A 12,007-nucleotide genomic window follows, 5' to 3' on the forward strand; every position below is an offset into this window, starting at 1 on the left:
GCTGAAAATCAACAGAAGCCTTATATTGTTGAACTGTACATAATCACAGATGCACAGATAGAGCTGGGGCGGTCCTGACCTTTTGTCAGCCGATGATTGTCAAGCAAATCACTGCCGGTCTCACAGTAATTGACCGTTAAAGTCCGTCAACACATTTAGCATCTCCTGTCTTCCACGCATAACCTACGAGCCACTGACGCAGACCTTTGGAACATCTACATTTTAAAAAGTCTAATAAATCCATGTATTATAGCCTACACCATCACAATAAATTCATTTATTATAGCCTACACCATCACAATAAATTCATGATTAACTTCAAACAGGTCTAAAGAAACATGATGTGAAGAAAATGTAGTCAGAAGAACAGAATATCATACTCTGAGTTGTCCTTATGTTGGGCCATGATCTGGCCATGTCATACATTATGGCTGTGGGTTACACTCGCTCATTTAGCAGACAAGGTTTGCTTTGAATGACATGGCATTATTTTATATTATTTTAAAGAATGAAGAATTCAATTGAACATAGCTGAAGAGAATATAAAGGATATTTCCGTCAAACGATTTGAGGGAGTGTTCACATGCGGATATTCTGTGTTGAGTAGTTAACATAGAAACAGTTCCTCCTATATGCTTAATTTAGAGGTATTGATGCAACTTCAGTTGTGATACAAATGGGCTAAATTTAAATTTTTTAATACATTCTAAGGCTGCATGATGCGACTCTAATGAAAAAAAGTAGCACACACTTCATCAGTTTCACATTCACAATTAAACAAGCACTTGATAATGCCTCAAATTTCCCGGCGGTATCCCCTTTGTGTGTCCGTAATGCCCCCTAAAAAAATCCATGCCTTGTGCGGCCAGTGGACGTTGTGCCCTTGGGCTGAATATAATAATAACTCCCTTCCCCCAGCTGTGTGGGCCGAAGCACCTCTCACTCACATGGCTCTCTCAGATCTCTCTCAATTCACATTAGCCTATGCCTGTCACATGATTGGGTCCTACTCACAGGCTACAAGTGAAGACAGACTTATCGAGGACGCAACTTCACGCGTCCATATTGAATTCCGAGGCTCATATTAAAGATGTTGGAAGAACTGTTCACATTTACTTTCCATCAGCCAACAAGATGAGTAGGCCTAACGGACAGCAGAAGCATTAGCCTATGTCTATCTACTATCCCCCATAGTACGAAAGCTAACCTATTCTATTCTGTGCATAGAAATAAATATCCTAAACACAGTCTGGGACAGTTGTGGGATGCTATAGATCCCAAATTAATACAACCACAAGCATTAAAACAACGCTTAAAACCAATTATGCTTATGCAACAGATCAGAACGTTTAGCTTAAAATGTTGATCAACTATTAGGCTATTTTTTCACATAATAAGCACAGCAAAGTGCACACGGCAGTACAGTAGACTATAAGTGCAATATTCAAAAATGAAATCAATTAGCGGGAAATGCCATTCTCAAAGTTATGCTCTACTCCCGCTGTAAAACAGATTAATGTGCTTAATTTTAAGAAGTTATTTGTCTGCTTTAGCTGTGATACAAACCTTATCAAAACTGATAAATCAAATCAAATTCTATTTTTCACATGCGCCGAATACAACAGTGAAATGCTAAATTACAAGCGCTTAATTAACCAGCGATGCAGTTTTAAGAAAAATAGCTAAAAAATAAGAAATAAAGTCACAAATAATTAATGAGCAGCAGTAAAATACCAATACCGAGGCTATATACAGGGGGCACCGGTTTGTCGAGGTAATTGAGGTAATATATACATGTAGGTAGAGTTATTAAAGTGAGTTATGCATAGATAATAACAGAGAGTAGCAGCAGTGTAAAAGAGAGGGGAGGGGCAATGCAAGTAGTCTGTGTCTGGGTAGTCATTTGATTGGATGTTCAGGAGTCTTATTGCTTTAAGGTAGAAGCTGTTTAGAAGCCTCTTGGACCTAGACTTGGTGCTCCGGTACCACTTGCCGTGCGGTAGCAGAGAGAACAGTCTATGACTAGGGTCACTGGAGTCTGACAATTTTTTAGGGCCTCCCTCTGACACCACCTGCTATAGAGGTCCTGGATGGCAAGGAACTTAGCCCAGGTGATGTACTGGGCAGTACAATCTACCCTCTGTAGTGCCTTGTGGTCGGAGGCCGAGCAGTTGCCATACCAGGCAGTGATGCAACCAGTCAGGATGCTCTTGATGGTGCAGCTGCAGAACCTTTTGAGCCTCTGAGGACCCATGCCAAATCTTTTCAGTCTCCTGGGGGGAAATTGGTTTTGTCGTGCCCTCTTCACAACTGTCTTGGTGTGCTTGGACCATGATAGTTTGTTGGTGATGTGGACACTCAACCTGCTGCACCACAGCCCCATCAATGAGAATGGGGGCGTGCTCGGTCCTCCTTTTCCTGTAGTCCACAATCATCTCCTTAGTCTTGATCACGTTGAGGTAGAGGTTGCTGTCCTGGAACCACACATCCATTTCTCTGCCTCATCCCGATATGCTGCTTCGTTGTTGTTGGTCATCAAGCCTACCACTTTTGTGTCAATGGCAAACTTAATGATGGTGTTAGAGTCATGCCTGGCCGTGCAGTCATGAGTGAACAGGGAGTACAGGAGGGGACTGAGCACACACCCCTGAGGGGCCCGCGTGTTTAGGATCAGCGTGGAGGATGTGTTTTTACCTGCCCTTACCACCTGGGGACAGCCCGTCAGTAAGTTCAGGATCCAGTTGCAGAGGGAGATGTTCAGTCCTAGGGTACTTAGCTTAGTGATGAGCTTTGAGTGCACTATGGTGTTGAACGCTGAACGCTGATCTGTAGTCAACTAATAGCATTCTCACATAGATGTTCCTTTTTTCCCGGTGTGAAAGGGCACTGTGGAGTGCAATAGAGATTGCATCGTTTGTAGATCTGTTGGGGCGGTATGCAAATCGGAGTGGGTCTAGGGTTTTTGGGATAATGGTGTTGATGTGAGCCATGACCAACCTTTCAAAACACTTCATGGTTACATACGTGAGTGCTACCGGTCGGTGAGTGCTAGGGCTAGGCTACATGAGGATTGCGACTATGATTTGAAAAAGTTGCAAAAAAAGACATGCGCTGTTTCTTGCCTGACTGCACACAAGCTGGGCATCATTCACAAGTGATAGGCCCAATATTGTCACCCATCAGACTATTCTTGATTTACTCTTATCTTTACATATACTAAATAATATATTTGGGAAATTAGTTTTGATTTAGAGTGAACCATTATCACGCACCTGTCTCGAATCAGGGACAGGGGAAAAAATACATGTCATCTGTGCACTTAAATAGCGAATGGAGGACTCTATTCCCGTAATTCATGTGCATGCCCGCCAGGTAGACTATACTCCTATTATAAAGAGACGAAATGTGCTCAATATTAGGAAACTTCATAAATAAATATATTAGGCCTGACCTATAGAAAACTGATGGGATCCTCCTGTTTTTAATAGAGCCCATTAAAATTCAGTTTTCTCATGCAATTGCATAGCTTATAGAAATGTTGTGCAACATGAGCTCATGGGCTCTCATGAAGTGTTTGATTCGATTTTCGATTACATTTGCATTTATGTCAGAGTAAATCGGGGGACAAGAGAATGCTGAGGACCAGGCAGTTAGCAAGCTTGGTAGGCTACTCCTGACCATCGGCAGAATCAGAGCTTGGAGAAGCCTAATTACCACGTGGAATTTGACTGCCATCATGACTTGTGACCTCCGGTGTGTGAGTAATATGGTCACCATAACAGCCCTACGCACAGACAGGAACACATATGTACCTTCATATCTGGATTCATTTAAATTCAAAGAACCACCCTGCCTTGGGGGCCTAGATCCAATGCCTCTGTCTCTTTCAGATATCTCGACAAAGGCTCATTCTGGAGATGCTAATATTTCATATCTTAGGCTTCAGTGGTATTTCACTGTACAGGGAAAGATCATCAGACATTTTACAATGACAGACAAGTATTTCATCTAATCAGTTGTGAGATTCTGGATTTCCAGTGATATAATGACATTTACTTCTAACCTTTTTCCTTTACTTTCTGTTTATCAATAGCTCTGGCTTTTTATATGGTAATCAACTCAGTGAAATGGGAATATTTTCCATTTGTCCTGAGAATGCCAGTTCTAAACATCTAACAGACTGAATGATATTCAAACAGCAGCATCCTTCTGCTTAGTTTTGAAAGGAGCTACGGTACATTTGCAATTTGCAATACCATTATTTCAAATTCAAATAAATTCAAACAATAATGAAGCACTTAGCTAAATGAATGGGAATGTGTTTTTCAGTCATTTGATGGTACACAGAATCATGTTGTTTGAGATGAAATTGAGTCACCCAGTTAACATGATTACCAAACCTCATTCTGCTCTTAATTTAGACAATCTACTGTGATTTATTTCACTTCAATAAACATGATCTTACTCTTCAAGACAGTTAATAACATATGACAGTGTTATTTGTGTGGGCCATTCTGTCTAAATTAATTAATTCCTCAGTAGTTCAGGGCATTTATTAATCTGAAGCCTAGCTGTGATGCAGGTCAGGATAAGTATTACCACCTCAGTGGCACTCAAACACTCTTGGAAGATCCTTCTTCATCACTTTGACAGCAAAAGTAATGAAACATAAACGGTATACATAAATAAGTCATCTGTTTGATTGAAAATTCTATTTACCAGACCATGACTCAATTTTGGTTGAGCTATCTAGGTGGAAAGTCTTTGTCATGGTAAGTAACACGCACATTAGAAAGGATCAAAGAGGTAGGCTAGAAGTGTTCTTGTCTTCCCTGGTGAGAGGGTTCCATGTGCAAGGTTCCGTGTGAAAGGTCAGTGTGGGAGAACAGTCCATGTGATCCGTTCAGATGTCAGCCACTTCTCAGTGAACCCACATGTTTCCATCTCTGGTAACAATTCACAATGACAAATTGATAATTAATTAACTTACACACAATGGGAGAATATGCTAATTCAAAGCCAGAGAAAAATCACCCTTGTGTCCTTTTTAAGTGGCTTTATTTGAATATCAGGGCTGGAGGTATATGCTCTATACACATAAGTAGGCTAGCAGACAACTTGGCAAGCAATTAAATACACAAAGAGGATGAACAATACAATATCCAGTAGAGACAATTAACTCCAATCATTAGTGATTTGTCACTGCTAACACTGGATTTGTGTCTTCCTGTGGTTGTCTAGAAATAATTCAGACAAGCCAGGGCCGGTCCTTGCCGTTCTGCCGCCATAGGTGAGACCAAAGAATGCTGCCCCTGCAAAACTAGAATAGTCCCAAGAAGAATGATGACGTTGAAAAGACATCTAAAAATAAGTAAGTTGAATGTCTAAAATACACATTTCCAGAATGTTGAAAAGGCGTCTTTTCCAGACAGTTCTGAATGAAATTGAAAATACATATTTTACGGATGTTTGCAGATGTTGAAATCATGCTCATTTTTTGGTTCTGAATGAAAGTTCAAAATAAGTAATTTATAGGTGTTCTACATCTATGTTTGGGCCAAATCAAGGCTGATCCAGACCGGACAAAATCGGAACCAAACATAGACGTCTATGATTGGTTCAGATTTGGTCTGGACCAAAAACCAATGTTTGTGGATGTTGAAATCAAGGCTGGTCCGGAACGGCACCAAAAGAATATGTCCAAAAGGCGTTGGTTCGTGCTTACTGAGGTGTAGCAAACAGTGTTGCCTGAATGACAATTTTATGAATGCCCATCTATGTGGTAAGCCTACCATTTGTAAAACACCAAAAAATTAGGTCCGGGTAGGACAAAAAAAAAAATGTCCAAAATACGTTGGCTCGTGCTTACTGGGATGTAGCCTACCATGTCGGCCTCCAATTACATTTTATGAATGCCCACTAATGTAGTAGGCCCACTGTGTGTAAAACAGGCCATTGCATTGGTTTTATTAGTCCTGATTCTTGTGACTAATTAATATGGCTATTTAAGCTCTGAATATCAGCTAACAAGGAGTTATCGCCAGCCAATTCCCAATGTGTTTACACAGCGGGTAATGCAGAAGTATCTTCTTTTTCACTATGATTAGCTTGTCAAATATTGACGGATACAAACTTGAAACCACTAATCATGACAATGGGGTGAAACTCCTGGACAACAGTTGTGATTGTCCCTTTAATACTGTCCATTTTACTTTGACCTGTCCTGTTTTTAGGAAATGTTGCTTGTTAACATGACAGCGTGTTTTTTATTTGATTGAGTGCCATTTATGTTAGGCTATTTGATCGTAAAAATTGTCTGTCTCATTACATTGTTGTACATTTTATCTCCAACCTGTAGGTTACAGAAAAGACCACACACTCTTTCTACCATATTCTATATCTGCTACATGATTTATGTTAGATGTATTTCTTTTTGACAGAATGTTGGTGGAGCACTGCAGAGCTGCATCTCTCCAACAACACCCTTGAGGGGCGTGCTTGGAATGGAAAAGCAAGCCCCTACCTTTAACAAAGTGGGCACTGCTTAACCTAAAATGCCCACATGCCACTGGTTGAGAGAAATTGTCATCGTTTTTGGGCAGAATTATGTGAGGTTTTATGTGTTGCTGTTGGAGGTGCGTCTTGGTCAGTTTAGCTCAGAAAATTCTGCCTTCGTCAATCTGCCACCATAGACAGCCGCTTAATCCTGCCTAATGAGCAGGCCGGCCGTGAGACAAGCCAACTAATAAATGGTATTCTGTAATGCAATGAAATGTGTCTACCCACATGGTTCAATAAACGTAGCAAAGCCTTAATGCACAGAACCACATCGGCCTAGTAATCACAGTCTTTCTGTCCATATAAATACACTGAATTTTTGGCTTCCTATAGATGTCTATAAGTCATTCAGACAAGCCATCTTATAAATATTCTCTTTGTAATGTAATGGGCTATCAACATAGCAAAGCCTTACCACACTGAAACTCATCTGCCCCATCCTCACAGTCCTTCTGTCCATCACACAGCCACACACTGGAGATGCAGTTACCGCTGGGGCAGGCGAAGTGGCCCTCTTCACACTTCTGCCCATGGGAAACTAGGGCTGAGAAAACAACGGAAGGGAAGAGTCATCTCAGAGGTGATTCAGTGGTGTTAGCAGTTGATGTTACTCTTCAATAACACAGACCCCAAAGCAAATCAGGGGGAGAAAAATAGGTTTACTCAAAGAGGACAAATCATAGATGTTATGCTGAGAGGTAGACAAATCAAATCAAATTTGTTTGGTCACATACACATGGTTAGCAGATGTTAATGCGAGTGTAGCAAAATGCTTGTGCTTCTAGTTCCAACCATGCAAGTAATATCTAACAAGTAATCTAACAATTTAATCTAAGATGTTCATTCTCCCCTGTCCTCAGTGATTCTCTCCACAGAACAAAGAGACAGAATCTGAACCAAACATTATATACCCCCAACCCTTGCCTGTGGTTGACCAATTAGAATTCCTGGCAATAAAATTGGGCCAATGGCCAGATAACACGCATCGCATTTCAGGCACGATGTATAGACAATTTGGACCAATGAGAACTTGCCATGTAGATTTCCATTGATCATTAATTCCCTGTTCCAGAAAAAACACTATTTCCATTGATCATTAATTCTAGTCCTCTTGACTTTGAGTCCTTTGTGTTGAGTATTTATCTTCTAAATATTCATACAGTCGTGATTCAGGTCATTATCTTTTCCCTAAACTTGAACTCTGGCACCCCTAATCAAATGAAATCAAATGTAACATACAATAGGTGTAGACCATACCATGGAATGCTTACTTACGATGCAGTTCAAGAAATAGAGTTAGAATAATATAATAATTACTAAATAAACTAAAGTAAAAAATCAAATAAATAGTAACACAATAAAATTACGAAGCTATAAACAGGGGGTACAGGTACCGAGTCAATGTACGGGGGTACAGGTTAGTCGAGGTAATTTGTACATGTACTGTAGGTAGGGGTAAAGTGACTATGCATAGATAATAAACAGCGAGTTGCAGCAGTGTAAAAACAAAGCCCCCCCTTCGATGTAATTTTGGATCAGCCTTGGTAATTTTGTTAATTGTTCAGCAGACTTATAGATTGGGGGTAGAAGCTGTTAAGGTGCCTAGACTTGGCGCTCCGGTCAGATGCCGAGCATCATCGCCATACCTGGCAGTGGTGCAACCGATCAGGATGCTCTCAATTGTGCAGCTGTAAAACTTTTTGAGGATCTGGGGACCCAGATCAATCTTTTCAGTCTCCTAAGGGGGAAAAGGTGTTGCCGTGTGCACTCTTCAAGACTTTCGTGGTGTGTTTGGACCATGATAGTTTTTTGGTAATGTTGACACCAAGGAACTTGAAACTCTTGACCTGCTCCACTAATCACTTCAGAAAATGGTATATCTTTGTTTTTTGATTTTATGCAAGTCTTCTCTAATTTAAGCTGACTTCCTCGATCTGTCTTCCTTAGGCAGAGAGAGGAAAGAAGAGAGGAGAAGACAAGACAAGAGACTCACCCTGGCAGTTGGTCTCATCTGCATAATCACCACAGTCGTTGGCTCCATCACAGATCCAGGAGGGGTGGATACAAAGGGAGGTGGTATTACAGCTGATGAAGCCTTTCTCTTTCACCCCCAGTTTGTAGAATTCAGAGCAGTCTGTGTTGTCTACACAAAAACATTAGCTAACCTTAGCTAGCTAAACACAAGCTACTGTAAATCCACTAACAGTAGGTAACACTAAGGTATAAAAAGGTAACATTAACCAGGTTTATGTAGGTAAAGTCATACCGTATAACAAAAAAAACTCACCACAGCTGTAATGGAAACAGGAAGATTCGGTACAGTTTTATAAATGCAGACCAATCATTTGTTTGTTCGACATGGTGAGATCTTTTTGTGTCGGTAAAATGAATAATGTGAGAAATGGCGGTGGTCAATGCCTTTATGCATATTGATATAATAACCATCATCTGGCAAATAAACTTGGAGTCATGCAATGATACTACGTCTCGGGAAACCATGTAGTTTATTAGGCTACATATGAATTAACTTGTGATGAACTTCACAGGGTGGTGCACTGTGATCTTGATGCTCCTTTCCAATAAATGTCAAGTGTCTTATTATGGTGACTTGATGACAATTGCCTGACTGCTGTGCCAAATAAAACAATTCTTGCTCTTATCCATAATAACCTCATCATGTAGACTAGTTTACCCACACAGCCTACCAGCACTTTATCTGCGAGCTGTTGGCAAGAGCACACGTGCCAAGACCAGAGTAGGAACATTTGCCATTTAACACAACAGTTTGTGACAAAAATATGATGTAAACACATTGAACTTTAGACTTACATGAAAACTTATCCGAAAAGGTACATTTTGTGTACACTACTGTGTACAGTACTTTATCCACAACAAGTCTTTTTGGTGGAAACACACCACTGGTAGGAAAATGTGCATATTTTCTTAGTGCGGATTTTAGAATATTTGCATGAAAATCATTTGCCAATCGGATGGAGGCCTAGCTAGTAACACTGTACATTAAGTTGCTTGTTTACCTGTGCAATAACAAATAAATTACTATCTGGATAATGCTGACTGACTGAAAACAAGCGATCCATCAATGGTGATGAGGTCACCATGTTAGCATAGTGCATTGTTTTGATCATGACACATACCATACCTTGAAAAGGCTTAACTTACTGCAGTTCTTTTCATCTGAGGCATCAGCACAGTCAATGACCTGGTTACACCAGGCTGAGCCGGGGATACAGCTCCCATCCTGGCATGAGGATTCAAAAGATGCACACGTGACATCTGAGAGGGGAGAGAGAGAAATTAACCCTTCGAAAAGACCCGATGCTAGGAACAACACATCAGGAAGAGAGGGAGCAGTTAATAGTGTAATCCAGGTAGATGGCTCAGTAGTGTTTAGCATCAGGTCTAGGGAGAATATCTAGGATAGGGAGGATGTCAGGTGTTTGTGTAAGTGCGCATTATGTGCATGCATGCTTGAGAAGCAAACAAGCAGAGGTATACGAGTCATCAAGTCCACTCCTGAGTGGTGCAGCGGTCTAAGGCACTGCATCTCAGTGCTAGAGGTGTCATTACAGACACCCTGGTTCAAATCCAGGCTGTATCACAACAGGCCATAATTGGGAGTCCCATAGGGTGGTGAACAATTGGCCCAGCGCCGTCCGGGTTTTGCCAGTGTAGGCTGACATTGTAAATAAGAATTTGTTCTTAACTGAATTGCCTAGTTAAAAAAACATCAGGACTTATTAATGATCATTTAGTTTATGCAAATGCCATTTATGGTCTGCACTACTAATAAACAAATGCAAATTAGATACTGAAAACCTACAGGGACATTATATTTGATTGATCTAGTAAAAAGGGGTTTTCTTGCTCGATTTACCATCTACGGAAACTATGGTATTTTCATTTAAATGCATATAATTAAATGTTTTAATGGTTATAGAAACAGGGGTGTTGATAATTTGCCATTAAAAAAACAAACCAACTGCATGCTTTGAGAGTCATTACAGCTAGACGTGCCTGATATCCCAGTCCTTGGGAGCTTCATCCATCTTTAGAGAATCCTACTGCTGCCTCATGGCCTCTCTTAATTGTCTCGTTTCAGGTTTAAAGCACATTAAGTTCCTGTTAAAGAGTGCTGGGTTTGTTTTCCTCTGGGCTAACTGCATGCAGCTGAATAACAGCCACAGAAACTAAATTGAAAATAATAGCAAAGAATGTCACTTGATTAGAATAGCAATGACAAAGATTGGCGATTCGGGCCGCGGCAATCTTTGCATGATTTTCTGAACAATTTGTGCCCAATATGCTGCCCTTCTGTCTCAGACAGTATTCTCTGTCTGAGAGTGGCCCTTGGTCTTTGAGGAGCTATGTGATGCTGGGGCTCATTAAAGAGAGGCTCAGCCCAGTGTGAAGCCTGCTATATGCTGCACACACACACACACACACACACACACACACACACACACACACACTGGATATACTGGGTGATTAAGCGGTCGATCTATCCATACTCACTGTTACAGAAGGCCTCGTCTGAGTTGTCCCCACAGTCATCCACCCCATCGCAGAAATGACTGTTGGCCACACAGCGTTGGTTGTCACACGCCCTGAAGCCTCTCCTACAGTCCCTGTTATCTGGTGAAATTACAAAACAAAATGTGTTCACTTCAAATAGGAAATGGTAATGGTAGTAATCTTCTTCTTATGACATCCTCTAGATATCAACTGTGCAGTCCCACACTGAATGTGCTCTAGCCAATTCTTCAATGGATGTCATCAGGGTTGGGATCAAATACATTTCAATTCCACTCAGAAAGTACACCAAATTCCAATTCCTCATTGGAAAGCATTGAAGTTAGTTGGAATTGGAAATTCAGTGTACTTCCTGAAGTTACTGAAATTTGTATGGAATAGACGCCAACCCTGGTTGTCGAAGAAGTGGATATCGATTAAGGCAGCCCCCTGCACCACTCTGATTCAGATGGGTTGGGTTAAATGCAGAAGACATATTTCAGTTGAAGGCATTCAGTTGTACAACTGACTAGGTATCCCCCTTTCCCTTTCATATGCCCTGTAGCCAACCCTGCTATCATTGTCATGCCACATGGTTGGCTACAGCACATCCATTATAGGAATGGGCTTATGCTTGCTTGCATGTAGTAGTAGATCATTCATTATATTTTTGTTGACTGGGAGAGATTTGAAGTACCAAAATGCTGATATGAGATCAATTGCTTACCACAATATTGCATTTTCTCATCTGATTTGTCTTTGCAATGCGCTATTCCATCACATGTGAACTGATAGTTGATGCATTCGCCGTTCCCACATTCAAACTCCTTGTGGATGTTGCAGGAGGAATTCCCTGCTGCAAAAGAAGATGACTAAGCTAGTTAAACAAGTTAAGTCAAATGTTTGTGCATTTTCTCAC

General features: G+C 40.8%; 1 protein-coding gene across 1 annotated transcript in view; it reads right to left on the reverse strand.

Moving 5' to 3' along the window:
• The window catches only part of LOC112224856 (low-density lipoprotein receptor-related protein 1B), a 365,574-nt gene that overhangs the window by 101,281 nt on the left and 252,286 nt on the right, over positions 1-12,007 (reverse strand). The window contains 5 exon segments of the mRNA XM_042306367.1: positions 6,974-7,102; positions 8,552-8,701; positions 9,739-9,852; positions 11,092-11,211; positions 11,816-11,944. Of these exon segments, the coding sequence (XP_042162301.1) occupies positions 6,974-7,102; positions 8,552-8,701; positions 9,739-9,852; positions 11,092-11,211; positions 11,816-11,944 (642 nt within the window).

The sequence above is a fragment of the Oncorhynchus tshawytscha genome, linkage group LG26 (genome assembly GCF_018296145.1).
Source record: "Oncorhynchus tshawytscha isolate Ot180627B linkage group LG26, Otsh_v2.0, whole genome shotgun sequence".
NCBI lineage: Eukaryota > Metazoa > Chordata > Actinopteri > Salmoniformes > Salmonidae > Oncorhynchus > Oncorhynchus tshawytscha.